Here is a 27832-nt window from a genome sequence, read left to right on the forward strand (position 1 = left end):
TCTTCTGGGTAAAGGGAGGGCACCTTTCACATGATGGTTTATACCTGCTTCACAGGAAGGTCAGAGAGTCCTTCCTGAACATCCCATTTCTCAAATTCCTTCAGCTTAAAATATTCAACATGCCAAGGTGCCATATTTTGGGGTAGTGTGTCCTGAACACTGAGATTACTAATTCATCCTTTGATTTAAATTTACAGAAATAATGCAATCACATACAAGGCAAAGAATTAAAATTAAAAAGATTGTGGGCTTCCCTGGTGGCGCAGTGGATGAGAGTCCGCCTGCCGATGCAGAGGACACGGGTTCGTGTCCCGGTCCGGGAGGATCCCATGTGCTGCGGACCGGCTGGGCCCGTGAGCCGTGGCCGCTGGGCCGGCGCGTCTGGAGCCTGTGCTCCGCGGTGGGAGGGGCCGTAAGAGTGAGAGGCCCACGTACCGTTAAAAAAAAAAAAAAAAAAAAAAAAAAATCTAAAATCTTAGCTGAAAACCTATCTGGGGAAAGAAGAACCCAAAACAACTCACTGTATTCCCTATTCATTTTTTAATGGAAGTATAGTTGATTTACAATATTATATTAGTTTCAGGTGTACAACACAGTGATGAAATATTTTTAAAATTATAACCCATTTAAAGTTATTATAGAATATTGGCTATATTCCCTGTGCTATACAATATATCCTTGCAGCTTATTTGTTTTATACATAGTGATTTGTACCCCTTAATCCCCTCCCCCTACCTTGCCCCTCCCCCTTTCCCTCTCCCTACTGGTAACCACTAGTTTGTTCTCTATATCTGTTAAGTCTGTTTCTTTTTTTTGTTATATTCATTTGTTTCATATTTTAGATTCCCACATATAAGTTATAGCATACATTATTTGTCACTATCTAAGCATAATACCTTCCCTCCAGGCCCATCCATATTGTTGCAAATTTCACTGTTTTTTATGGCTGAGTAATATTCCCTTGTGTGTGCCTGTCTGTGTGTGTATACACACACTACATCTTCTTTATCCATTCACTTGTTGGAAACTTATGCTGCTTCCATATCTTGGCTACTGTAAATGCTGCTGCTATGAACACTGGGCTGTATGTGTCTTTTTGAATTAGTCTTTTCACTGTTTTCCTTATTCTACAGCACACCTTTAAAATCAGGCAAACCAACCATAGTTCTGCCTTTCCTTTCTTTGACTCAACTGGCAACAGCACAACTTACATGATTGTTGTTTCCCCTCCAGAGAAAGAATGCAAGGGGTCAGCAAAGAAGCCAAGGTAAGCTCATTTTTTCAAAAGCATCTACTAAGGAAAGACTTTTACATTAAAACTGGGTTTCCACTAAAAGCAGAATTACCACATGATCCAGCAATCCCACTCCTGGGCATATATCCAGACAAAACTATAATTCAAAAAGATACATGCACCTCTATGTTCATAGTGGCACTATTCACAATAGCCAAGACATGGAAACAACCTAAATGTCCATCCACAGATGAATGGATAAAGAAGATGTGGTACATATACACAGTGGAATACTACTCAGCCATAAAAAAGAACAAAATAATGCCATTTGCAGCAACATGGGTGCAACTAAAGATTATCATACTAAGTAATGTAAGTCAGAGAGAGAAAGACAAATGCCATATGATATCACTTATAGATGGAATCTAAAATATGACGCAAATGAACCTATCTATGAAACAGAAACAGAATCGTGGACATAGAGAACAGACTGGTGGTTGCTGGGGGGAGGGGGTTGGGGGAAGGATCAAGTGGGAGGTTGGGGTGAGCAGATGTAGGCTTTTATATACAGAATGGATAAGCAACATGGTCCTGGGCTTCCCTGGTGGCACAGTGGTTAAGAATCTGCCTGCCAATGCAGGGGACATGGGTTTGATCCCTAGTCCAGGAAGATCCCACATGCCGCGGAGCAACTAAGCCCGTGCGCACAACTACTGAGCCTGAGCTCTAGAACCTGCTAGTCACAACTACTGAGCCCACGTGCCACAACTACTGAGCCTGCGCTCTAGAGCCAGCGAGCCACAACTACTGAAGCCCACGTGCCTAGAGTCCATGCTCCTCAGCAAGAGAAGCCACCGTAATGAGAAGCCCGCACACTGCCAACGAACAGTAGCCCCCGCTCGCCGAAACTAGAAAAAGCCTGTGCACAGCAACGAAGACCCAACACAGCCAAAAATAAAAAATAAATAAAATGAAAACAAACAAACAGAAAAAACAACAAGGTCCTACTGTATAGCACATAGAACTATATTCAATATCCTATGATAAACCATAATGGAAAAGAATACTAAAAAAAAAGAATATAATCACTTTGCTGTACAGCAGAAATTAACACAACCCTGTAAATCAACCATACTTCAATTTTAAAATATACTGATTAAGGAAAAAAAAAAAAAACCACTTGGTTTCCATTTAACCACCTGATGTTTGAACTCAACTACTGCCTAATAAAAAAGCAGCTTCCTCTCTTCCTATCAAACAGTAAACTCAGACTAAAGCAGGGATCCGGTAGTTTTGCGCTCTCAATGGTTTTTCCATCCACCCTTCTGAGTTCTTAGATGAGACTCTTAAAATAAAAGACAGATTTATAAGGGGGGGAAAAAAAAGACCAGAAGTTTATTAACATGTATACCTTAGGTACACATAGGAGATACCCAGAGAAAAATGAGTAACTCCTTAAGGTGGTTTAGAATTCAGGCTTAAATACCATTTTAACAGGGAAAGGGGAAAGAGGATGTAGGCCTCTTAAGGGATTATTAGGAAAGATGAATAGGCCTTTAAGAAATACATAGGAGAGATGATAGTTTGTGACAAAGTTTGTTTGGCCAACGTGTCCACTTCTAGTCTCCTCTCCCATGACGTCAATCTTCCCTGGTTGATAAAACTCTCGGGGAAGGGATTTATGATTCATGACAATTGTGTTGCTTTCAGATGATCTGTCTTTAGGCAGATAAGGGGAATTCAGAGACAGCTTTTCTCTGCATATGCTGGTTTTTAAGTACCTACAGATCAAAATAATCAAGATGCCAAAGCCGCATATTTTGCAGTGGTATATTCTGCTACCCTTCAATATCATCATATCATATTGGGCTCTGCACCAGGAAAAGCAAGTTCATTTTTAAAGATAATTTAGAGGAGGAGAAGGGGGTGGCTCAGAGGCCACATCAGGACTCCTTCCAGGAGTTTATAAAAACAAGAGCAGGGCTTCCCTGGTGGTGCAGTGGTCGAGAGTCCACCTGCCAATGCAGGGGACACGGGTTCGTGCCCCGGTCCGGGAAGATCCCACATGCTGCGGAGCGGCTGGGCCCGTGAGCCATGGCCGCTGAGCCTGCGCGTCCGGAGCCTGTGCTCCACAACGGGAGAGGTCACAACAGTGAGAGGCCCACGTACCGCAAAAACAACAACAAAAAAAGAGCAATCAGAAGCACAAATTGTGAAACTGAGCAGGACCCTGTGGGGCCCTCCTGAGCACAAAAGCCCTCCTGTCTCCTGTTTCTTTGTAGAAAAAGGCTTTAGTCTCCTAAGCCTTCCCAGAGTTCCTACTAATTAGGGAAGAGAGGGCATTCAGAAACAAAGGAAAAGCAGTTAAGCAAGAAAAGCAATGATAATAGTTCAGTGGTAAAACAGAATCCTAGTTCCTTCTCAAGGGATATACCTAACAACCTGATGCATATCTTTGAGCTGTTCTGTAGAAACTAAGATTCCCAGCCCCCCAACCCAAGTAGAGAATGGTGACTGCATGCTAACCACAAGCATGTAGAACCCAGACTGGCTAGAACCACAAGGTTAATGATAAAGATTCCTGAAACACCACTCTGTTACCTTACCACCAACCAATCAGAAGAAAGTCATGCACCTTGCAGCTCTTACCCCAAATGCTGCCTTTAAAAAAACTCTCTCCTGAAAGCTATCAGGGAGTTTGGGTCTTTTGAGCACGAACTGCCCATTCTTCTTGCTTGGCACCCTGCAAATAAATGCTATACTTTCCTTCACCACAACCCGGTATCAGTAGATTGGCTTTGCTGTGCAGTGGGTAAGGAGACCCAACTTTTCCTTATTCTGTTCCCAATCACAGGTATTGTCAGCACTGCACTAAGCAACAGCCGTTCTCAAACCTCTCTTCCAAAGTTGTATTTTATTTGAAATGCAAACAATAAAGGTGGGTTTTGTTGTGTCTGAAACACAACATTCATATATCATAGCAAAGCACAATCAACTGTTTCAATTTCTTGCTGAAGAAATGACACTTGCATTTTCCACTGTTTTATTATAAAAATCAACATTTCATTTGTTACAACTCAACTTATTGTAATAATCAAAAAGGGAATTTATACAAGGTATTTTTATACAGTTTAAAATTAAAGCACTTATTTTACAAAAAGGGGGAAGTGAATAGTGGACAAGGGCTGACCAAATGTTGGTCATTAAAATATAAATACATCCTTGCAAAGCACCATCGTACCAAAGTCCATGAACAAGAAACACCAGCTGACTTTAAGACAATGACGAAGATTAAAGCTTAAGAAAAAATTTAAAAACACAGAGGATAAAACATCTGAAAGCAGCACCAGATCCTTCACTTGCAAATAAGCCTAGTCCAGCTTAAGCATCTCAGTATCCTCTTTACTCTTATTATAATAAAATGTCCTCAACGAAGCCCAGATACTTAATTTCATATAATGTTAGGTTTAATCAGACTTTCTTTGCTTTATTTTCTTTTTAATATTCATATTTAGGCATTGATATTTAGAGAGACATATACATAGAGATCTCTCTATCTATATATATATATTTATCTATATCCCTGCCCTTATATTTGATTAAAAAAATTTTTTTAATAATTAAAAAAACTTCTTTCTTTTAAAAAAAGAATGGACAGTTAAGCAAAAGCACATTGTATAATTCTTTGGTGTTAACTACTGGGCAAACCCTAAGTAATGGGAAATCTAAAAGTTAGTTTTTGTTAGGGCTATATTCCACTTCTGAGTACAAGATATCATTTAGTTTATAATTCTACCTGTAAAGTCATGATGATTTTTTTCAGCAATAACTTAAGAATGGTTTAAGAATGCCTTATGAAAAAAAACACCAAAAACAAAAAACCAGTAAAGTTTACCTTGACTGAAGAAGGGTGAAGTCAGTAATTTCGTTCTAAATCATCTAGATTAACCGAAGAATCTACCTCCCTCTCCGCTCAGGTATAGGCTTAGTTTAACAAAAGGCAGAATCCAATCAAACAAATATCCTGAGTATATGGTTCACAATTAAAAAAATCTTTTAAAATTATAACAGTAAAATGCTATGCTTTAGGGTCCAAAGTCCTTTAAAAGTTTGAGAATTTCAAAAGCTAAATTTTGAGCCTATTGTGAAATGATGCAATCCCAGAAGTCAGAAACCAACCATATGCTACTAGTACTTTGTAAAATCATCTGTTATTTCTCTTGGTTCATTTTAGATTTGGGATAAGGAAAGGGGTACCAAATAATATTAAATTTCTTAAGTTTAAGAATTCTGAGCACGTTTTAAACAATGCTTGAACTTCTTTAAGACTCAGTCCATGTCTACACTCAGTGTACAGTCTCATTTACTGATGCTCAAACATTTGTCAGCCATCTGATAATCACATACTCATACCCACACTCCAGACATACTATTCATGTCATTATTCAGAATGAAGTACTGCGCTTATTAAAAGTTTGACATACTTGGGGGGCGTGAAAAGGCCAAGATTTTTGTTTCTGAATCTTGTTAGATGTGTAATGGCAATAATCAACATGCTGCTTTTATGGCATGCAAATCAATGAAGTGGCAAGCTTCCCCCTGCAAGAGATAAAGCAATTTTAAAAACTACACTTTTGGGCTTCCCTGGTGGCACAGGGGTTGAGAGTCCGCCTGCCGATGCAGGGGACACGGGTTCGTGCCCCGGTCCAGGATGATCCCACGTGCCGCGGAGCGGCTAGGCCCATGAGCCATGGCCAGTGAGCCTGCGCGTCTAGAGCCTGTGCTCCGCAACTGGAGAGTCCACAACAGTGAGAGGCTCGCGTACCGCAAAAACAAAAAACAAAAAAACAAAAACTACACTTTTAAGAATCTAGTCGAGGCACAGGACTTGACAGAGAAACAATAGCAGCAGACCTCTCACAGAGCCAGGTTTGCTTGCTTAAGGCAAGCCTTTCTTTTGTACCAAAAGTAAACAGTCTCTGTGCTATGATTGCTGCTATCAGGTCACATAAATATACACAGTTCATTAACAGATTGTCACTGTTACTAACCCTACATGAAGTATTCTTCATTAATGAGCTTTTACAGCAAAACAAAAAAATTTTCTCTCCAAACTAACTGCTACCTAATAAGGATGGTGGCGATTTTTATACCTTAACAATGTCTTAATATCAAATGAGTTGGTTGTATACAAATGATTGACTTTGGAGTATTTTTAAATGATGAAAACATATAATCCTCAATCATCTTAAAATTTTACTGCTCAAAAGCCCCCACCCCCAATTACTGGCCTATATTAGATGAAAATGTACTGTAAAGACTTCATTTCTAAATACATATCAACCCTTTAGAATAGTTGTTCTCAAACTTATTGAAGGGTCAGATAAGCTCTTTGGTGGCATATCACAAAGTATTTTTATATTAAAATTAAAATAATGATAATTTTCTGCTAAACATATAATATCTCATGATATGCTAGTTAGAAGAGTTATAGCAAGTGTCAGAGGCATAACAAAATTTCCTGAAAGAAAAATTAATATTGAGAAAATTCTATGCCTTAACTGTTTTTTACATTGTGAATATGCCATTATCTGATATAAGCAACAAAATCCTTTGGGCCACTGTTCAGAAAACCAGGGCTCTGCAGAAGCCAAGTTCAAGATTATAAAAGTTCAGAATTATAAAAGACCACTTCAGTGAAGAATAGCTTACTACAGGGTACAGAAAGCATGCTTTGCTGAAGTTCAATTGTCAGATAATTTTAATGACATCAGTAAGTGGGCGTACTTCACGTCATACAATCACAGTGAATACTTTTGCATTTAAGGAATATAATGAAATTTTATTCATTGCCCCCCAGCGTGGATAATGAATCTAGCAATACTCCAAATTCAAAACACTTTTTCCCTTTTTCCCCTGATTTGTGCTCTCATATATTAATTTTTTATTTTCCAATTAAAGATCTTGTGTTTAATAATCAAGATAGTCTACTTTTAAGCTTAACTGTCCATATAATCTGAGGGTCAGTAAGTCTTTCCTGAATTTTGACAATCCTCTCGTTTGAAAGGTACTCCCCAAAATGTTAAGCATCCATCTCAAATACCAAGAAAGAGGATTCTGAGATTAAGCTGAACTGCCTTCAAATAATTTCAAACAAATTGGCACACAAATTAGTATTTTGCAAGAAGAGGCCATTGCCATCGCAGTACAAGCACTTGAACTGAGATATAACAAGGCAATATTCTTCTTAGTTCATTATAGTGCAAGTTTCCACATGGGAAGCCCACCAGATAAAGATGCACATTAAAAAATGTAAACATATAGAATTCTCAAATTCTAAGTGATACCCAGTTATTGCTAACCTTTCCATCTTCATTTGAGCATCAAGCGCCCTTGTGTGTCACAGAACGCAACTTCAATGTCCATTTTGTTAGAACTTGAGCACTGTTCCATCAACAGGAAGAGTTAACACTCGTCTGACTGAAATGCAAGATACTAATGGATTACCATTTATTTATACGCAAAATCAAGTGCACCTGATTCATATAAGGTATCCCAATAATCTAAGCATTACTCTGAAACTGTGTTTTTTTCTCTTTAAAAAGATTACTTAGGTATATTTTTAAATTGCTTAAACAGTTAGTTCACCTCTACCAAAATTCTGAATCCCTTCTTCCACTGTTTTCTCTTCAGTCCTGAAATCCAGAGAGGCCTCAACAAAACAGAATTAAAAAAAAAAAAAATCATTCGATAACAACTGACCAACATCTGTTAAGGTAAAAATACATTTAGTTTAAAAACACATTCAACTTTAGCAGAGAAATTCTGGAAACATGTAAAAAGCAGGAAACCAACTTCTGGCAAGGTGGCAGAGCAGTGCTAGAATCATTCCACAGGTCAGCCCTGATAGCTGAAGATGGAGCAGCCCCAGTACCACACAGGTCAGGCAGATTACGTAAGAGCCTTCCAATATTCCCCTCCACCCAAGTTCTGACAGCTGAGAAGTTAATAGTTTGCCTTCTCATGTAATCCATATTGTTAAATTTGTTAAATCGTCTTAATCCATCATGGAATAAGAGAGAAGACACATAAAAAATATATGAGGTGATTATAAGAATAATTCATGGATAATTTGAAAACAATCTAACATTCACATTAGGTAACAGAAAGATATTAAACTCATGTCACACGTTAGAAGAGGTATGTATGTAGAGATCATTCTGAGAAAAATCGGCCTAAAGAACACGAAAACGTCACCAACAGTTAATAAAGGGAAAACCCAACGATAACAAAAAAAATTCTCTTTTTAAATAGATTGTCTCTAACCGGAACATATTTAAATGGTTTACTAGGAAAGATACATATAAAAATGATTTTATATTGTGATATTATATGCTGAAAGTACTGCAAGGATATATGACTAATTTACAACAAAAACTTAATGGTTAAATTTGTAACTCTTAAACGTTTTCTATATGTGTTGTACAAAGACATTTTAATGAGCATTAAAACAATCTTGGAAGTAAAGAGGAGCAATAACATGTCTAACCTTTGATCATTATGCGAACACAGCAGTCCAAATGAAGAGCTAAGCTGACTGGGGTATGGAGCTAGTAGAAATATTAAAATGAAACCTTAATTAGAAAATTCCATTTTATCAATCCTCAGATAAAAAACTGTGAATAAATTATGGTATTTTGGCAAAATACCCTACAATACTGCTAGGGGAGGAAGCAAGGTGAAAACACCCAGGGAAAAAAATTAATATATGACAGAGGAGTGAGTTTTAAGGTAGGGACAGAAGACTTGCACAACAAACGGCCCCATAGCATCTTACCAGACAGCTGATCTCTCCCACAACAGCAGCACCCCAAATGGATTTTTATAAATATCTATTTTCCTCGATAAAATTGTTGGATTCCTAGAGAAAACAAAGCCCTTTATCCAAAGTTAGTATTAATTCTTTTTTTTTTTTTCCTTTCATTTCTTAAATCTGCTGGCCTTCAAATGTTAGTTAACATGAAGGCCATTTGGCTACTTCCAAGTATCTATAGTTTGCTGCTCTGAGATGGACTTTAATTTTTTTTCTTTTCTTTTTCTTTTTTTTTTTTTTTTTGGTATCAATAAAGCCCAGACATTCCTGGTCAGTGATGCCTTTATTATTCCTGTTTCCTTTGTACTCAGTCACTTCACTGGGTTTAAGGCATGCTTTGTGTATTTAGTTTGCAAAAATAAAACTTTTAGTACAAATTTATTTTTTATACAAATTTTTATGGCACAAGCAGCAAATGTGCTGTTTTAAGAAAATATATAAATATCTTTTCCTTCTGTACAAATATCTCCAGTATGCCCTAACCCATTTATAATTTTTATCTGTACATGGTCTGCCTCACCCTTCTCGAAGAGCTCCCTCCCCCCCCTCCAGATCTCAACCGATTTCGTGTTTACATTTTCGTGTGGGAGGCAGTCAGAGGAGGAGGGCCCCTCCTCAGGAGGAGTCTGTACAGGGAGAGGGCGGCGGTGGGTAGAGGTGATGAGAGTAGCTCCTCTCTGTGTATGGAGAAGGTGGGCAGCTTTCATAGTTCTCTTCTGCCGACAAGTACTGGCTTCGGGGTGTGGGAGGCGGAGGCACAGGCTCTGAGTCATAGTTCAAGTCACTAGTGTAGCCCTTGGCTGTGGCCACTGAGGTCATTATTCTCCGGCTGGGAGCGTAGTCACTGTCACAAACATCTGTGCTGCAGGGTGTGGTGGGCGGTGCAAAGTGCCGGTAACTGTGCGGCCTGTAGCTGGCATAGGGAGAAAATCAGGAGAGGCCGAGTCAGGCTTCTGGAGAGGTGGTTTTCTCTATCAGAGTACAGAGGTATTAAACGCAAACCTCACCTGCAAGACGATAAGCTACTACAATTTAAAGCTGCACCAACCAAGAGGCAGTTTTCCATGGCAGATTGGAGGAGGAAGATAGCATGTGTTTCATATTTGTAGATAAAATGTGATTAGAGGCAATTAAAAGTGGATAGAATGGGAATGCAGAGGTGAACCCATTCTAGCCTCTGGGTGTGCGCTTGTATCTTTAAGTTACCCTGTATCATAGAATAAAAAAGAACTATTCAAAGTTGTATTTAATGGTCATCTTTGGAAAATCAGTTATACATTTTGGATTTAGTCTATAGAGTGGACCTCACCAATTTCTGCCTCTCCATGATCTGTGAGAAGAATGGGTCTTTATTATCTTACATTACTCAAACATGTTAGCATTCTCTCAATACTCCTTAAACGATCTATGATTTACCTGATGAATAATTTAATGATATCTGAAGACTTCACTCTCTCTTTACAACTCAAATACTGTACAAGCCAGGCTGAATTTTGGTAGACAGCCTAAGGAGCTTATCTATCCCATTATTATTACTATCAGCAAAGGGAAATTGCTGTGGTTTGGGGGAAGGAGTGTTGATTCCCTGTATGTAGACAAGCATATTGTCATAAGAGTGGCTCTAACTGAACATCAAAATGATAAATTCTAGGTATCCATACGGGACCAGTGAATTTTCTAACATGTATTTCAGAGTCCTAATTTATTTTTTACACCTTTTAAGCTACCTTTTCAAGTAATCTATAGCTGTTAAGTCAAGATTGTAGCGTGGCTAAAGAAAAAGGCGCTGGAAAGAGAGAAATGTACTAGTGAAAATAAGAGCTGACAAATTGCTGGCTTTTCTATCATTTCTACTTCTATCTATGACTTCTTATACCATTCATAGTGTAAGTATAGTAAAGCTGATCTTATTTCATATTTATCTCAATCAAGATTTATTTATATGCTTTCCCATCAGACAAAATGACTGCAAGAGTATAGGGCAAGAGCAAGTGTAAAACTGAAGGAATGATTTATAAAATACCTAGCGATACAGAGTGCCAGATAACACCTCAGGATAAAAGCCACGTGAGGCAAGCCCTCAGTGGTATGGAAAGAAATGGCTGCAAAAGGCCACAAGTTACATGACCTGCCAAGCAGGTTCTCAAGCATTTTTATTACCAGTACTGACATGATGTCATAGTATTTTTTACGTCTTATCTTTCTGTCCAATCAGGTGGCAAGCCTTGGAGAAATTTCTTGGCTCTACATTTAAAAGGCCCAAATTCCATTTTCATGGGAGAAAAAAAAAAAAAAGAGTAGAGAACGAAAGGAAATAGAATTAACAAAATTCTTTTCAGTTCCACAAACTTTAAGTTAGACAAAAATTTCAACAAATGATCAAAAGTTTCACTCTGAAGAAATAAATTGGGCTTGAGATGTGGGAAATGGTTAAATAAGAATTGTTTTTGATGCAATTACGTTTACTTGAACCAAACAGTGTTTTATTCAACTTAAGGAAATTAATTTTTTAAAAGTAAAATTTTAGGTCTTTCCTTTTGTTTTTTCAATTTTCAGGTTTCTGCCTTTCTATTTGGCTTTTTAGAACAAACCTGTGGTAGGGAAAGCAACATTTACAATAAAACATAAAAACAATCAGTTCAGAGCCAAGCCTATCTTATCCATAAACTGAATGAGAATTGTGAATGAGACACTATAAACAATTTCCACTTGCTTTCTACACATCTATAAAGTCATATATCAGGGCAATCTGACTGGAATGCTAGAAAACACCTCATCTCGAAGATAATAGGCACTTGAGGGATGCCAATAAACACTGGGCACTAAGTGAAGAGAGAGTATAAGTTTTTGACTTTCTGCTGGCCTCTCAAATAAGACGAAAGATGACACACGAGGACTTAACTTGCTCATCCCTATGCTCTACAGCCTCACGAAACAGCACAAAGGCATAATCCTCCCATTTCTGGCTTACAAATACATTTCAGTTATTTTAGTGAGTCATGATTTATTCCATGCAACTATATGAGAAACTTTTCATTCCAGATTGTAATAACATATGTAAGCAAGAGGTGAACTTAAGCTTCTCTCAACTCTTCTCAAATTCTGTTCCCTTAATACTCCTGTTGTTTTAGAGTTCTCGTAACGCTCCCAACCTTAGTTTTATCTCAATATTCCACTGAAGACTATCAATCAAACCTAACCTCAGCAGTAACCTTTTTGCAATCAACTCACTTTGGGGGGTAACTTCCTTAGAATACTGCCAAAGCCTGGGGGCTCTACCTTAATGCTTTAAAAGACAGCATTTTTGACTCTCTTTAAAAAATGTATAGTGCCCTGAAGACCCAAACAGACATTTTTCCAAAGAGGAAATGCAGATGGCCAACAGGCACATGAAAAGATGCTTGAAACTGCTATCATCAGCAAAATGCAAATCAAAACCACAGTGAGGTATCACTTCACACCTGTGAGAAGGGCTATCATCAGAAAGAACACAAATAACAAATGCTGGCAGGATGTAGAGAAAAGGGAACCCTTGTACACTGTTAGTGGGAATGCAAATTGATGCAGCCACTGCGGAAAACAGTATGGAGGTTTCTCAAAAACTAAAATAGAACTATCACATGACCCAGCAGTTCCACTCCTGGGCATGTATCTGAAAAAATGGAAACACTAATTTGAAAAGATATGTGCACCCCAATGTTCCTAGCGGCATTATTACAATTGCCAAGATATGGAAGCAACCTAAGTGTCCATCAACACATGAATGGATAAAGAAGATGTGGTAAACACACACACACACACACACACACACACACACACAAAATGGAATACTATTCAGCCATAAAAAAGAAAGACATTTTGCCATTTGCAGTAACATGGATGGACTTGGAGGGTATTGAGTTAAGTGAAATAAGTCAGGCAGAGAAAGACAGATACTGTACGATATCAATTATATGTGGAATTTAAAAAATACAACAAACTAGTGAATATAACAAAAAAGAAGCAGGCCCACAGATACAGAGAACAAACTAGTGGTTACTACTGGGGAGACAGAAGTGGGGAGGGGCAATTTAGGGGCAGGGGAATAAGAGGTATAATATTTTAGGTATAAAATAAGCTACAAGGATATACTGTACAATACAGGGAATAGCCAATATTTTATAATAACTATAAATGGAGTATAACCCCTAAAAACTGTGAATCACTATACTGTACACCTGTAACTTATATAGTATTGTACATCATCTATACTTCAATTTTAAAAACGTATAATGCCCTGAAAGAAAAGGATTTGTGGTAGGGGCAATATCAGCATTGCCAAGATAAGATGCCTGTTCTCTCTTGGTGACCATCATCTATTCATTCAGGGCTACAGCAAACTAACAACTAGAATACTTGCTTCTAATAAATACTTCGATTTATGCTGGAAGAGGATGTGTATTACCTGTAGGACCTATGAGTGGAAGGACTGTTTGAAGAATAACCAAATTCCATAGTGTAATGTGATCGCTCTGTGGCCGGGGATGGCGGAGGGTTCAAAATCTAAAAGGAAAAATAATCAAATTATTGAAATAAGAATAGTCTATTCCAGACAAGAGACTATTAGCCTTTTTTCAACTTCTTTTCCTTCATCTCTGTTCATATTACTTTCCATTACACTAGTAGCACAATCCTGTTTCAAAGAATTGACCTAAAATAGTACTTCAGGACTGTGGCTCTCCACCCCCCAAGACACAATTTCATTATGGCTGAACAGCACAAGGTGATGAGAAGGAAATCTGTAATCTACAAGTCACTGGTTTAAGTGCAGCACAACTGGGTTCTGAGTTTTTAAAATTATAAATGTTTAGAGAAAAATTACTGACTTAGGAGAAATACCAGGTGTGCTTCTTCTCTTGGGAGGTCATGGAATGAAGGTCCTTAGCCTCTCAGGAGGTACTATTCAATAGTTCTACTTTTACCCAGTATATGAAATTAATGTCAGTGTTTTCAAATATGCTGGTTGCTACACAGTAAACTTAAAGAAAGATTTCTAAGTGCTCACGTGGTGGTAAATCCTTTGAGCCTTATATACCTAAATTCTATACTAAAAAACTTTTTATATTACCATCACTGAGTACCCACATTTAAATAAGTTAAAAATCTAAGATCCTGTTTATCTTAGTATTCAAAGTGAACAAAGGAAAACAGACTGCTTACTGCAGGGAAGTAAGTGCCTTTGGTGCTTGAAGAACTACTTGATGATGCTCCTGTGACATGAGCTCGGTCATAAGGGGGTCCACTGCTTCCCCCCATGATACTGAGGGAGCTTATCATTGATTTACCTCGAGACATTCCTAAAATGAAGGAGGATAATACTGAAGTTGAATAAGATCTATAAAAATGCATGAAATAATTTTATTCAGTACTAGAATTACAGATACCAATAGTCAAATAGTTTGGCTTTAAAACAACTTATGCCCTCTTTTCCCAATAATAATTGAAAACACTTAATGGAAAAGAGAAACAAATGTTCCCTAGAAGTGGACACTTCCACTGAGAGCTGGCCTAGAACAAGGCCAAGAATAGCTCCCAGCCCTTCCTCTTCCCCAGAATGGAAGCAGAGCTCTTCAAACTGAGAGGTTTTCAACCTCTTAGAGGATCTGAGAAAGAAAGAACTGTGGAGAGTGGAGGCTGCAAAGCAGGGCAGACTAAGTAACAGATCTGCTCAAAAGAAAACTAAACCCATTTTTAAGGGCATAAATTCACTGTATGGAAGATTATTGCTTTATCTACTGGATGCAAATGTTGTTGGAATCACAACTACAATGCTAAAGAAGAAATTCCGTTTTTTCAAAGTGACTTCCCAAATTCCACTAACAAAGTTAGGTATGGTAACAAGGAATCATTAACAGTTTTAAAAATCACACGTTTCCTTAGAGTTAACATCCAGAATAAGTTCTTATTTTCACAGGGCTCTTGGCCTGGTATCTCTTTCTCCATATTCATCACAAGAAAGGCTTCCTTTCACTGAGGGTACCAAAATACATTGAAAAGAAAGCTGGGGATTCCCTGGGGGTGCAGTGGTTGAGAATCCGCCTGCCAATGCAGAGGACACGGGTTCGAGCCCTGGTCCGGGAGGATCCCACATGCCGCGGAGCAGATAGGCCTGTGCGTCACAGCTACTGAGCCTGTGCTCTGGAGTCCGCGAGCCACAACTACTGAAGCCCGCGCGCCTAGAGCCCGTGCTCCACAGCGGGAGAGGCCACCGCAATGAGAAGCCCGCGCACAGGAACGAAGAGTGGCCCCCGCTCGCCACAACTAGAGAAAGCCCACTCACAGCAACAAAGACCCAACGAAGCCAAAAGTAAATAAATAAATTTATTTAAAAAAAAGAAAAGAAAAGAAAGCTGTACGTCCCTAGAGCAATATGGTCTCTCTCAAGTATAGAACATCTGGCAACTTGGCTATGTTTGAACAAAACCTACTCCCACTGTCATCACCTAAGTTAGGAGAAAACATAAGATGATATATACCTCCCTGCTATCACTCAGGTATTTCTAAATCTCTGTTTGCTGAAAAGGAATCTTCATCCATTTTTTGGCCTCCTTTAATTCCTGGGCTCAGTAGTACTGAGGTCTCTTGGTAGTGAACCTAAAGAATTGTGGCTTATGACTCTTTTCACCAAATGACCAGCTGATTCATTTTCAGTAGAGCACATCCAGAAACGCAGTATATGCAGTGAATGTATTATATATAAATGCTTGTATGTACAAATATTTGCTTTATATCCTTTGGCAATTTCTACCAAACCATACCTAAGGACTTCTGTGTAAAGAGAAGGTGCTAAAAGTAAAAGAGAACATTTGTTCTTATAATTGTTTAAACCCAAAGCGGTCTACGTTGACATAGACTACAGGCAGTATTCTGTTTCCATAATGGAAACGTGGCAATCTTGCCAGGACCCAAGACTTGATTCTCAATGGATCAGTCTCAGCTCACCTGGAAGGGATCCTGACAAAGAGCTTGGGTGTGGCACATAACCAAGGGGCACAGAAGCTGGTCCATGAACTACATAGTCATTAGTCATGGTTTCCCCATCGCCCTTCATACGTGGACACAACATCCTCTGGCAAATAAAGTATATGGTTCCAGACACAAAAATGGTAACAATTACTCCAATAACTGAACCAACTGTATTGGTGGCCTGTGGTGCCGGCTCCTCAGTTGGATCTAAAATGGGAATGCAGTACAATTATATAATGGAAAAACAACTGTAGGTTCAAAATAGTAATTAAAAAGAGGCTTGCAAGGAGAATGTGAGGCTAATGAAGACAACTCATAAACACTTTTCTCTTTTATGAATACATATACATCATGCCCCATGGATATATACATAAATGTCACTGTTAGGAATCAAAACAAATTATCCTTAAGTGAAAACAGACATAGAACAATACATTGGGAAGTATAATTGTAAATCAATAACAAAAATGTTAATTATAGATTTAAACACCATTAAGAAGCTTAAAACCACATATATAGATAAAATCTATCCTAGTTCATTCTGTATATCATAAAAATCAATGAGGTTACTTTGGAATTTCAGAGAAAAGTTTAGGGTCAGAAGGGATGGACCCGGAAAAGTCATCAAATGTTTTACCTGGAATGGTAAAGAAGCCAAAATCAGCTCTGAGCTTGATTTTAGGTCTGAAAAGTGACATTTAGGCCTGGTGAAGAGAAAGTAGAAGCTACAGATGAGCATCAGCCCTCAGGCCCAATACACTGCTGCCTTAAGGGGGAGTCTAGTTGCCTGAGGGCAAGGAGTATAAGGTCTCTGATACATGAGTACCCGAGGACTCAGAAAGAAAATCCAGAGCATGAGATGCCCATGGCATCTATATTCATGGAATCCCTGATCTATCTGATCTATCTGAGAAGCAGAGGGCATCAATATTAGAGGTAGAGGGAAACAGCAAAAGGGCTCATCAGATTCAGAGCATTACTCTTCCATTCAGATGGAAAATCCTTCCATTCTGAACAGTCAGACTATATTTCACAATTGCAGATCCTTTAAACACCTTCCTTCTGCTTCATCTTGCCTCAAAAGCACCCATCCACATAGCTAGCTCACCCTATGATTAAATCCAAGAAATGAGAGAAAACAACATCACTAAGTTTCATAATATGTAGGGGCTGCCAGTCCCATATTATCACCTATGGACTCTGAGGCAGACTCCTTAGTCCTTGTGAGCAACAGCCCATCTTTCTCATTCTTTTTCAGTGCACTGGCATTCCTTTCTAACGCCAACCTTCAAGAAACAACAGTTTATACTCATCATCTCCAATTCTTAGTCTCTGGGTCACATCTTAACTCACTGAAATTAGACTTCTGTCCTCACTACCACAATGAAACTAGTCTGCAAAGGTCAAAGTTCTCCTATTTGCCACAGTCAATAAACTCTTCTCACTGACATTTCTACACATTCGATATTGCTGACTCCTGTTTTCTTCTCAAAAATGCCTGATCCTTCCAAGATACCGCTCTCTCAGTTTTAAAATCTGATTATCTGTTCTGTTTCCTCTTGTTGGCTTCATTCTCTTCTGTCTGCCTCAAGTGCAGGTGCTTCCCCAGAGTTCTGTCTACCACCTGCTATTTTCCTCCGCTGCTTACTCTCCCTAGGAGATTTCATCTACTGCCTCAGCTGTAATTAACACTAATAAACTAAAAAGCCCATCTCTCTCTCTTGAGCTACAGACCTATACAGTTAACTTTCTGAATAGCTACAATAGGATACCCAATGGGCAACTTTAATGCAACATAATCCAAACTGAACTCATAGTCACCATCATTTGTCAATGTTTCCTAGACTCCAGGGGTAAGGTAGATCATAAATAAATGATGGCACCTGTAGCAAATTAAAGGAAATTAAATTAAATTTAAAAGAAAAATAAACTAATTAAAAATCTACATCAGCTAAACATGACATCCAGTCAAGATACAAAATGATACTTGGGTTCTTAGTCTCTGACATATATTCTGGTTTATGACTCCAGTCACTCAATGAGGTAACCTGCGAGTCAACCTAGACTTATCAACTCTAAGTGGTTACCAACCCCTTTTTATTCTATTTCTGGAATAACTTTGAAATCTATCCCCTCCCTCCTTTCCACCACCACTGCTCCCCTTGCTTTAGACCTCCACCGTCTTCTGCTGGAACTACAATAGCCTCCAAAGCATTTTAAAATTATAGGCTGCAAGTCATTAGATGGTAAAAACAACTTAGTGCGTTGAAACCAGCATTTTGAAGCAGAAAACTTCAGAATGCATTCCACACAATATAGGTAAATACTGTTGTATGACACTTTCATTTGTGTGTACTCACATCTTTGTATTCCTCTTGATGTGGTCAAAAAATTTTCAAATCTAAAACCAATCTAAAAAATTTCCCTGCCATAATCTTATCACCTCCAGTGCATCTGCTTTACAGCTTTCACAATTATGTAGCCATGCCAGTCCTTCACTTAAGTTTTTCAATGGCTCTCCATTATTCTGGAATACTGTCTAGACTCTTTAGAGGAAAAGCAAAATCCTTCGTGATCTCACCTTTACATATGCTATCTCCAGCTGACACCCCTCAAGACAGGAGACTGTATTTTGGCAGTCCAATTTACATGTAACTTCTCAAAGGTGCTTGTTTCACTCTGGTTTTGAGCAGGACAGGACAGTCCCTCTGCCTGGAATGCAATCTCTCCACTTATCCGCATAAGTAACGCTATTCACTGACCAACACCCACCAACCTTATGCACCATTTTTCTAAGACGTTTTCCCTGAAACCCATCTTCATTCCTAAAGATCTGACTACTCTCTTCTTTGTGCTAATCCTTGTACAGATCTCTATTACAGCATATTTAATATCATTTATCACACTCCTTTATCAAGTACCTACTATGATCCAAGCTGTATGTTTTATATACATTAAATCATTTAATTTTCTCACAACAGCCATGCTAAATATTATCTTCATTTTAAAGATGGAGAAACTGAGGCCTAACAAGAGCAAATAATTGCTGGTAAGCGGTGAGGTTAGAATTCAAACCCATCTCTGCCTGGCTCTAAAATCCCTCTTCTTACTACTACCTCCAACCACAGAGGACTTTGAGAACCCTGGTACAGGTACCATGCATCCTCAGCACACAGTAGGTATTCAGCACATGTTTGCTGAATAAATGAATAGTTTCCAAAAATTTTAGTGAGTCTCCCATTTGAATTTTGTAAAAATACCAGCTTAAAGTCTTTGTTAAGATTAAAGAGCTTTAAAATGAGTTCTGTCTAAACTCCACAAACAGGGTAGGTAGACCTGGCTTGTGTTGAATTCCACTCAGAAGTGTTTGTCAGTTTGGGATATATTTTATGTTAGGACATTAGTCAATAGTTATGAACCCTGAAGAAACACAGGTTATTTAGCCTAAGGTCTCTAGACCTAGGGGTGTAAGGTGGCTCAAGTATCCTCAGGCTGCATTTTAAGGAAGCTCTTAAAGTCACTGGTAGAAAATTACCCAGAAAAAAAATGGGAGATTTTAAACATGGACCAATGTTCAGAAACTCTTAAGTTTAGACCACTGAGTGATTTCTACATATCTAAACTGAGAATTTCCTAACTTTAGTTTTGGCAAAACAATATTCTTTTCTGATGCTTTACTAAATGTTTCTGTGAAGATTTTTGTACATAAGAAAACTATTTTCTTTAAGAAATTATTAAATATAAAATGTAAGAAATCCCTGGTACAAATAACTAACTTAGTAACTTGTTTCTTAATAAGGAAATATTGGTTGTAAGTGAACCTCACACAAAGAAAAGGAAAAGTACTTTAAAACTTCTCCCTTAAGAGTAATAAACAAGGTTTTAGTCATACTTACAACAATCCAGTTCATCTGATTTGTCGCTGCAATCTAAATTATGATCACATTTCTTGTGTTTTCCAATGCACTGACCGTTGGCGCAGCGGAATTGATCAATTAAACAAAGCACTGAGGAAAAAAATGCAAATAGTTTTCTTATTTTTGCTACCATGTAAAGGTAAACTATGGCAAAAGTCAAAAAGTGCTTTCTGGGGCTTCCCTGGTGGCGCAGTGGTTGAGAGCCCACCTGCCGATGCAGGGGACACGGGTTCGTGCCCCGGTCCGGGAAGATCCCACATGCCGCGGAGTGGCTGGGCCCGTGAGCCACGGCCGCTGGGCCTGCGCGTCCGGAGCCTGTGCTCCGCAACGGGAGAGGCCGCAACAGTGAGAGGCCCGCGCACCGCAAAAAAAAAAAAAAAAAAAAGTGCTTTCTGGGCGCAAATGAAAAACAAATTAGACTTTTAGAGAAAACTTACAAATTATTCTCTAGGGATTTCAACTGGTTGAGAGAAAAGAGAAGACAAAGGAATCCAGCACAAAATTTCCTATTTTGTCCTTTATGCTAAATTGCATGTTTCACTAATAATTCTGTCAAGAATTAAAGAATTCTACATGCATTTCTGGACACTAAAAATTTCCAGAGAATTTGTTTTTCTTGCTTTTGTTGTGGTTGTTTTTTACTGTGTTAAAGGTTAGCAGATAAAAGGAGAAAATATGAAATTATTTTACGTTGTAATAAATAAATCCACTAACTGAGAGCTCATTGGAAATAAGGACTAGTTTTACATACTGAAGGTCTAACGTTTTGGCCTCATTTCTCAACTTGCAAAGCTTATTAACGTGTATAAACCTTACGCATGTTAAGTGAATTAAAACAATTTAGAACATGCTACTATGTTCAGAAATAATAAAGTCAAATACACTTGAAAAACCCCAAATCTACCACTGAATGAGCCAAAACAATACTCTGAATTTCAAACAACTTAAGGACTCCATAACCAGGCCTAGGAATTTCGGATACCTTCACAGTTCTTCTCATCTGACTTATCCTGGCAGTTGGCATCTCCATTGCATCTCAGGGCACCATCAATACACTGCCCACTGGCACACTGGAACTGGGACTCTGAGCACACAGGACAATTGAGCTCATCACTGTGATCTTCACATTCAGTAAACCCATCGCACCGCCAAGCCACAGGGATACAGTCAATTTCTCCCGTGAAACAAGTAAACTGCTGAGGAGAACATGTTGGGGGTTCTTCAAATGAACAAGGGGGAGGGGAGTGACAAAAACGTAATCACAGTCACACAGAGGTACAAACATTTACACCTGAGTGAAGCCCATTTAATAATTAGCATGTACAAAACACTTTATAATAGATAAAATTTGTAAAGTGTCTCACTGAATCAGAGAAATATAATCTTTACAGTACTTCATTTAGATTCACTAACTTGCAAAACTATAAGGCAGAAGTTTTCTCATATACTATAATTCAAGTAGGATTACTGTATTTGCAATCTGTTATAATCTCACACATAACCTGGGAATCATCACTATAATCATCGACCTCCAAATATTTTAAAGTTACCTTAGAATTCATAACTTTTCTAGCCCTGAGGTTCTCAAATAATGGTCCACAAACCCCTGGGGGTTCCTAACCTGCGACCTCTTTCAGGGAATTGACAGAAACTATTTTATAATAATATTAACATGTCACTTGCACTGGTGCCACAAAAAGAATGGTGGGTAAAACTCTTGGCACCTTAGCAGATTCGAGGCAATGCCACCAAACTGTACTAGTCGTCACTGCATTCTACATAGTCACATACATACGGGGTGGGGGGCAATGGGGAAGCCAGTTTCATTTAAGAATGTTCTTGATGAATCAGTAAAAATATTAATTACATTAAAATCAATTCTTTGAGTACATGTCTCCTCAATACTATCTGACAAAATGGGAAGCATGTATAAAGCTCGTGTTGCATACCTCAGCATGATGGTTTCTTAAGGGAAAGCATTCTGAGCTATAAACGCAACCTAAAATGGGACACCCTTCTGATGTGAAAGAACAACTGACAGATAAACTATCAATGTTTGCACTTGGGTATTTGGCAGGAAGTTTTAAAAAACATGAACCAGCGAGTCAATTATTTCAAGGAAAACAAGAGCAAATCGTAATAACACTGTACTTCTGTGGCAAATTACAACACTGGAACTTTCAATCAGAAATTATAATTTTGGAAGACCTATATCCAAAACTAAACTTGACAGACTCCTAGTACTTAAATATTTTTATGATGAGATTGGTGGTAATGTTATTTTTTTCGATACTGTATAATGAAACGCATCAAAATCTGAAGATCTGGGAATTTCTGAGTGGAATTCTAATATTTCCAAATGACCAAGGTGTAAGGTTACAAAATAGTGCACAGGTAAAATATCCATTCTGAGCTGACGATAAACTAACAGATTTCAACACGAGACTATGAAAAGCGAGCTGATATGGTTTCAAATTCCACATTACAGCTCAACCTATAGAAAATGACCACTTGTCAAGATTTGGTGTAGAATTCAACATAAATGTACATAATTATTTGAAAAGGCTATATTATAGTCCTCCATTTTCCTCATATCTGTCTGAGGCCAAATTTCTTCATGTACTTCAACAAAACTACAACAGACTGAATGCAGAAGTAGACATCAGAATCTAGCCCAACATTAGAGATTTACAAAGAAGTAAAAATAATGCCATATTTCTCACTAAAATTATTTTGCTTTAGAAAATACAGTTAATTTTCTTAACAGTTTTAATTTGAGAACATGTAAAGGTTTATTGTTATTTTCTAAAGTTCCTGGTTTCAAATCCTACTACGGTAAATACAGATAAATATAACCTAAGCGAACAAAAGCTCTCCTCAGCAGTTCTTTAAAATGTAAAAATATGCTGAGACCAGTCTGAGAGCTGTCATTCAATCCGAATTTCTTCGTTTTGCAAATGAAGAAACAGGTTCAGAGAGGCTAAGTGATCACCAAGGTCAAAGAGCTTCCTATGAACAAGAGTGATTTAAAAAAAAAGAGGACTAGAAGGGCAGTCTCCTTACTTTTAGCCCATTGCCTTTGCCTTTACTACTGTATCACAGGCCCACTGACGCCTTTTAAAAACTTGTCTGTTAGTAAATTCTCTAGAGAACAGAACTTTATTATATAACTATGGATCAGAAAACCTTCAGAGATTACAAGTGAACATTTTACATGGAGAATTTGAGGGACTTTTTAGAGGAAATTTGATCCTATTATGTATAGAGCACTGTAACAGATCATATGGAGAATAAAAACAGATAAAATGTGGTCCATGTCCTTAAAGAGCTTTTAATTTGGTTGGGGCTAGGAACACACTAATGAATATAAAACAAATGATTATGTAACTCTGAGCTGCATGCTGCTAACAAGTGCTACAATTCAGAAGAAGGGACAACAGTAACAGCTACTGAAGGTTTCAGAGATCATGAGGAAGGCTCATCAGCCACACCTTGGAAACGAGAGACTGAGGATGTGCAGGCAAGAAAAGTACATCCCTGAAATACCACAAGAAAATCCACAGAAGCAAAACAAAACAGAACATGCCACAGTGATGTCGAACTCCAAACAGCCACACAAAAATAAAGTGAGCAGACTGGGCAGAAATACAAATGAGATGGGTTGGTAAAATAGGCTGAAATGAAAACACATCTTGAAGGTCAAGCAGAGGAATTAAGATTCTGTATTTCATCTACCTCCATTGTAAAATCAATGTTAAGTCACAAGAAAAATCTCACTGCAGTTTCACTCTTAATAACAAAAACTGAAAACAATTAAAATGTCCCTTAACACAAGAAGAATAAAACTGTGGCTTATTTATACAATGAAACATACTACTAGCAACAAAAAGATAAAAATGACTGACGCACTCCACTATAAGGATGAATCTCAAAAATATATTAAGCAAGAGAACCCAGACATACAGTACGTACGTCATGATTCCTTATATAAAGTTCAAGAACAGGCAAAGCTAAACTATGAGGATGAGAATTAAAAAAATGGTTACTTCTGGAAGAGAACTGGCTGCTCGGACACAGGGAACTTTTCTTAATGAAAACGCTGTATGTCTAGATTTGGGTGTTGGTAACACCATTGTACACATTTGTTAAAAACAATGCATTTAATAAAACTATGCATTCAATATATACATTAAAAACAATCACTAAATGTGAAGGAAAAAAACACTGGTCTTTTACAGGACATTTTCTAAATGAAAGGTGGTATCTTTGATTCAGTTTTACCTACGTTATCATTACATAAAGACATATTTTTCTAGGATTTGCCTTATTAGAGCAATAATCTGGCACCCTGACATGGAAACAGTTGCTTTTTTTTTTTAATTGTGGTAAAATATATGTAACAAGTTTACCACTTTAGCCATTTTAAAATATACAGTTCAGTGGCATTAAATATATTCACATTGTTGTATAATGCCTGCTATTTTGGGGAGAGATACTTCAAGTACCAGAGCTTAACTTTTACTATGCACATCTGATCTCCCCGACTAAACTGTATGCTCTGTGTCAAAGATGTACAAATCTTCTGCAGTCCAGAGTGCCTCACAGCTGCTACTCAATACATGTTATTTATTTTTTTAAAAAAACTTAAAGGAAAGTTAGAAGAATAAAATAGACTTATAATACCATCTTATCAATAATTTTTATATTTTAAGTGTACCATCTTATCAATAATTTTTATATTTTGAGTGTAAGCCCTTTCAATTTTGTTCACAGAAATACGTTTCTTACGTAATTCTCATCACAGTAGAAAACGCAATTTTAATATCTTTTTTCCATTTGCACCAAATTTTGGCTACATTTTTACATCAGCTTATGCTCATAATGTTTAATAGCTATATAAACTCAGTTATTTTACTAACTTTCCTATCATTAGAAATTGTTTTTAAATTTCTGTCACTGTAGAGAGTAGACTTTTTCCTTCAGTTGAATTAACTTAGCATTATCCCCGAGAGGAGAATTTCTGAATTAAGGGAAAAAATATTATAATGGCATTTGAAGCTACCATACTTTGCTTTAACAAAGGAATATACCAATCTGTTATGGTCCCATGAGTGACTGAACCAATTTCACTACAACATTATTACTACTCAGTGATATCTTTTAAAAAAAAATTTTTTTTTTTTTTTTGGCTCCGTAAGTAAGAGAAACAACAGGGAACTGCTGATAGAACTGAACAAAAGAGTATTCTTTTCACTGGATACACTCCCATCAATGACATATAAACTGATAGAATCTAGGATTCAGTGGATGGAAACTATAGGAGGTAGAATTTCACCTTGTTACCCTTTGGGGTGGGAAAAGCTACTTTTTTATTAGGAAGTAGATTCATTCACAGTTATGAGCTTCCCCTTTTGCCTTAGTCCCAGGGTTAGGTTACACCTATCACTTGTCATGATGAATTCACTCTTAGAAGAATCCAAAAGCCTAGTATAGTGCAGAAAATGAAATATAAGTGAGCAATCAAGTTAGGAGAAAGCAATTTCACTGTCAAATCAAAGAATGCTAGACTAAGTTTTGGAACATGACTGGCATTTAGACTTTCAGAAAAAAATAATAACATATTTACCTCCACATAGTAGCTCATCTTGAAGCAGAACCAAGTGCATGGGGCAGGAGCACCTTGTAGTACCATCTCCCTTTACAAGACAAATATGTGAACAGCCACCATTATCCTGAGTACAAGGGTGCTGTCCTGCAAAGAGAAGAGAGAAGAGAAGAGAAGAAGAGCACAGAAGAGGAGAGAAGAGAAAAAAGAAAGGAAAGAAAAAAAAAGAACGGAAAAAGAAAAGGAAGGGAGGGAGGAAGAAGGAAGAAGAGCCCAGCCAAAATCAATTATTTTTGAGTTACCAACAAAACCAAATGTAAAATCCCTTTGAATTTTATTTCCACACAGTATAATTTCTCACCCCATCCCTACACAATCTACAAGATAAGGAGGACAACAATTTAAAACACAAAATACTTATATCTAACCACTGTCTTTACATATTTATACATAAAATATTTTACAATATTTAAAGTAAGGTAACAGTACAGCTCATGTTAATTTTTGTGAATAAGAAAAAGTGATTATTCAAACTAAAAAAAATGCTAGGGAGAATGCTGAAACTTGGATATTATTCTCCTTAAAATATAAAAACTCTTCTAAAGATTTTTAACTCCGAAATTCTACCTTTCTGAGAGATAAGATGATTTCACTCAAAAAGTATACTCCAATGAGGAACCTGCTGAAAATTAGACTTGTTAGAAGAAAAAACAAGTTCACATGAATCTAACCACCCAGAGACAATCAAAATTATTTGCTTGGTCAACTGCAAAAGAACTTGCCATGTTACAAATGTTGAATTTCCTCATATTTGGGTTAAATTAAATAAATACACTGTCAGGCACATTTCAAAGTCTGTCTCATAAGTTGTATTTAATGAAATCATTGTTTTGACTTTTCTACTTAGTTCGTGTCAAAAGCAACTTGACAGCTGTCATCCCAGTAGCCACCCATTTATTATGACTCTTTTCTCAGTAACACATCAGTCCTGCTTCAGTGTGTGTGGATGAGATTGAGGGAGCCAGCTCTGTACAAATGAGCAGATGTGTGATACTACACATATGTGTATTATCACACAAAGCACACACCCCAGTCCTTGTATTAGGATGTACAACCTATAGAGCACTTTCTCAACCTTTTAATTCATGACACTCTTCATAAACAGCAATCCAATTTTCTTTAATGTTATTAGAAATTTGAAAAAAAAAGTTTTTCTAAATATAAAACCATATTTAAATGTTGAATTTTAAAGATATTCCCCCTGAAATTCTGAAAACCTTCGTTGAGATTCTTCTGCAATAAAATGTTCATATCAACTGAATAAATAACTTGGCCATTACATCATCTCTACCTTATTTCTGTTAAGTATTCAGCATGAATTATATGTTATAACATAGAATGACAACAATTCTAACTTTCTAAATCTCAGATACCTCCTAACTTAACTTCTAAGTTCATGAACAGTGACAACACAATGAAGACTTGAACAAGCTACGGTGCTCTCACTCCTCTTCCCTCCTTTCATACTCCAATTCATTTCTGAAGCATTGTGCCAACAAGTTAAGGAGTTTCGATACTTCTCTCAGTCCTCCATTTAACATCTGCATTTCTGACATACTGTATGAGACCTACAGTAGTGATTGCCAGGAAGGCACATTTGATGACAGACACATATTAACAAGAGTTAACAGTATTACATAAACACACGTTAACTAGGCCAAGATGACTAGTCATTTTCAAAAGTTTTCAGTAAGATAAAAAAATAATTTATGGCCACTTTTCTAAGCTAGAATTGAAAAACTTACCCAAGTGGGGAAAAAACAAGCTCTTATTAAACACAGTCTTCTCTAAGTTTACACACTAATTTTTAGTTTGTTTTGCTTTTGCTTAAGAATAGGTTTATTTCCATGATAACTATAGTCATCATTATATAAACGTAACTTTTGCTTTTGTTGAAACCATGGGGATATACATGGAACAAAAGAAACATATGCTGTATACCAATATTCTTAAAAGGGCTGAAGGAGGGAGAAAAAACATGACAAGCAGAGTCCTTGCTATACCTGGGGAAATTTTTGAAAATGAGCAATACCATTCCTTTCCCCCACTGCTGTTTCATGAGGAAAAGGTATTTCATATGAAAAAGCTCCCAGGTGAATATAGGCTTTAAAAACATGAAGAGTTTTTTTTAAAAAAAA

At 37.4% G+C, this 27832-nt stretch overlaps 1 protein-coding gene across 3 annotated transcripts in view; it reads right to left on the minus strand.

Annotated features, from left to right (window-relative positions):
* Positions 1 to 425: 425 nt before the first annotated feature.
* LRP6 (LDL receptor related protein 6) overlaps positions 426 to 27832 on the minus strand; it is a 183793-nt gene continuing 156386 nt past the window's right edge. For 2 of the 3 annotated variants that reach the window (XM_022577612.3, XM_022577611.3), the window contains 7 exons: positions 25656 to 25781; positions 21012 to 21248; positions 20009 to 20119; positions 16089 to 16319; positions 14307 to 14443; positions 13552 to 13649; positions 426 to 10020 (listed from right to left, as the gene is read on the minus strand). In XM_022577612.3, the coding sequence (XP_022433320.1) occupies positions 9723 to 10020; positions 13552 to 13649; positions 14307 to 14443; positions 16089 to 16319; positions 20009 to 20119; positions 21012 to 21248; positions 25656 to 25781 (1238 nt within the window). In that variant the 3' untranslated portion in view covers positions 426 to 9722. The remainder of the gene's footprint in view (positions 10021 to 13551; positions 13650 to 14306; positions 14444 to 16088; positions 16320 to 20008; positions 20120 to 21011; positions 21249 to 25655; positions 25782 to 27832) is intronic. The other variant, XM_089920312.1, reaches the window with a different exon arrangement.

The sequence above is a fragment of the Delphinapterus leucas genome, chromosome 11 (assembly GCF_059928025.1).
Source record: "Delphinapterus leucas isolate spDelLeu-1000000601 "Yukka" chromosome 11, BTC_Dleu_Yukka2, whole genome shotgun sequence".
Taxonomy (NCBI): Eukaryota; Metazoa; Chordata; class Mammalia; order Artiodactyla; family Monodontidae; genus Delphinapterus; species Delphinapterus leucas.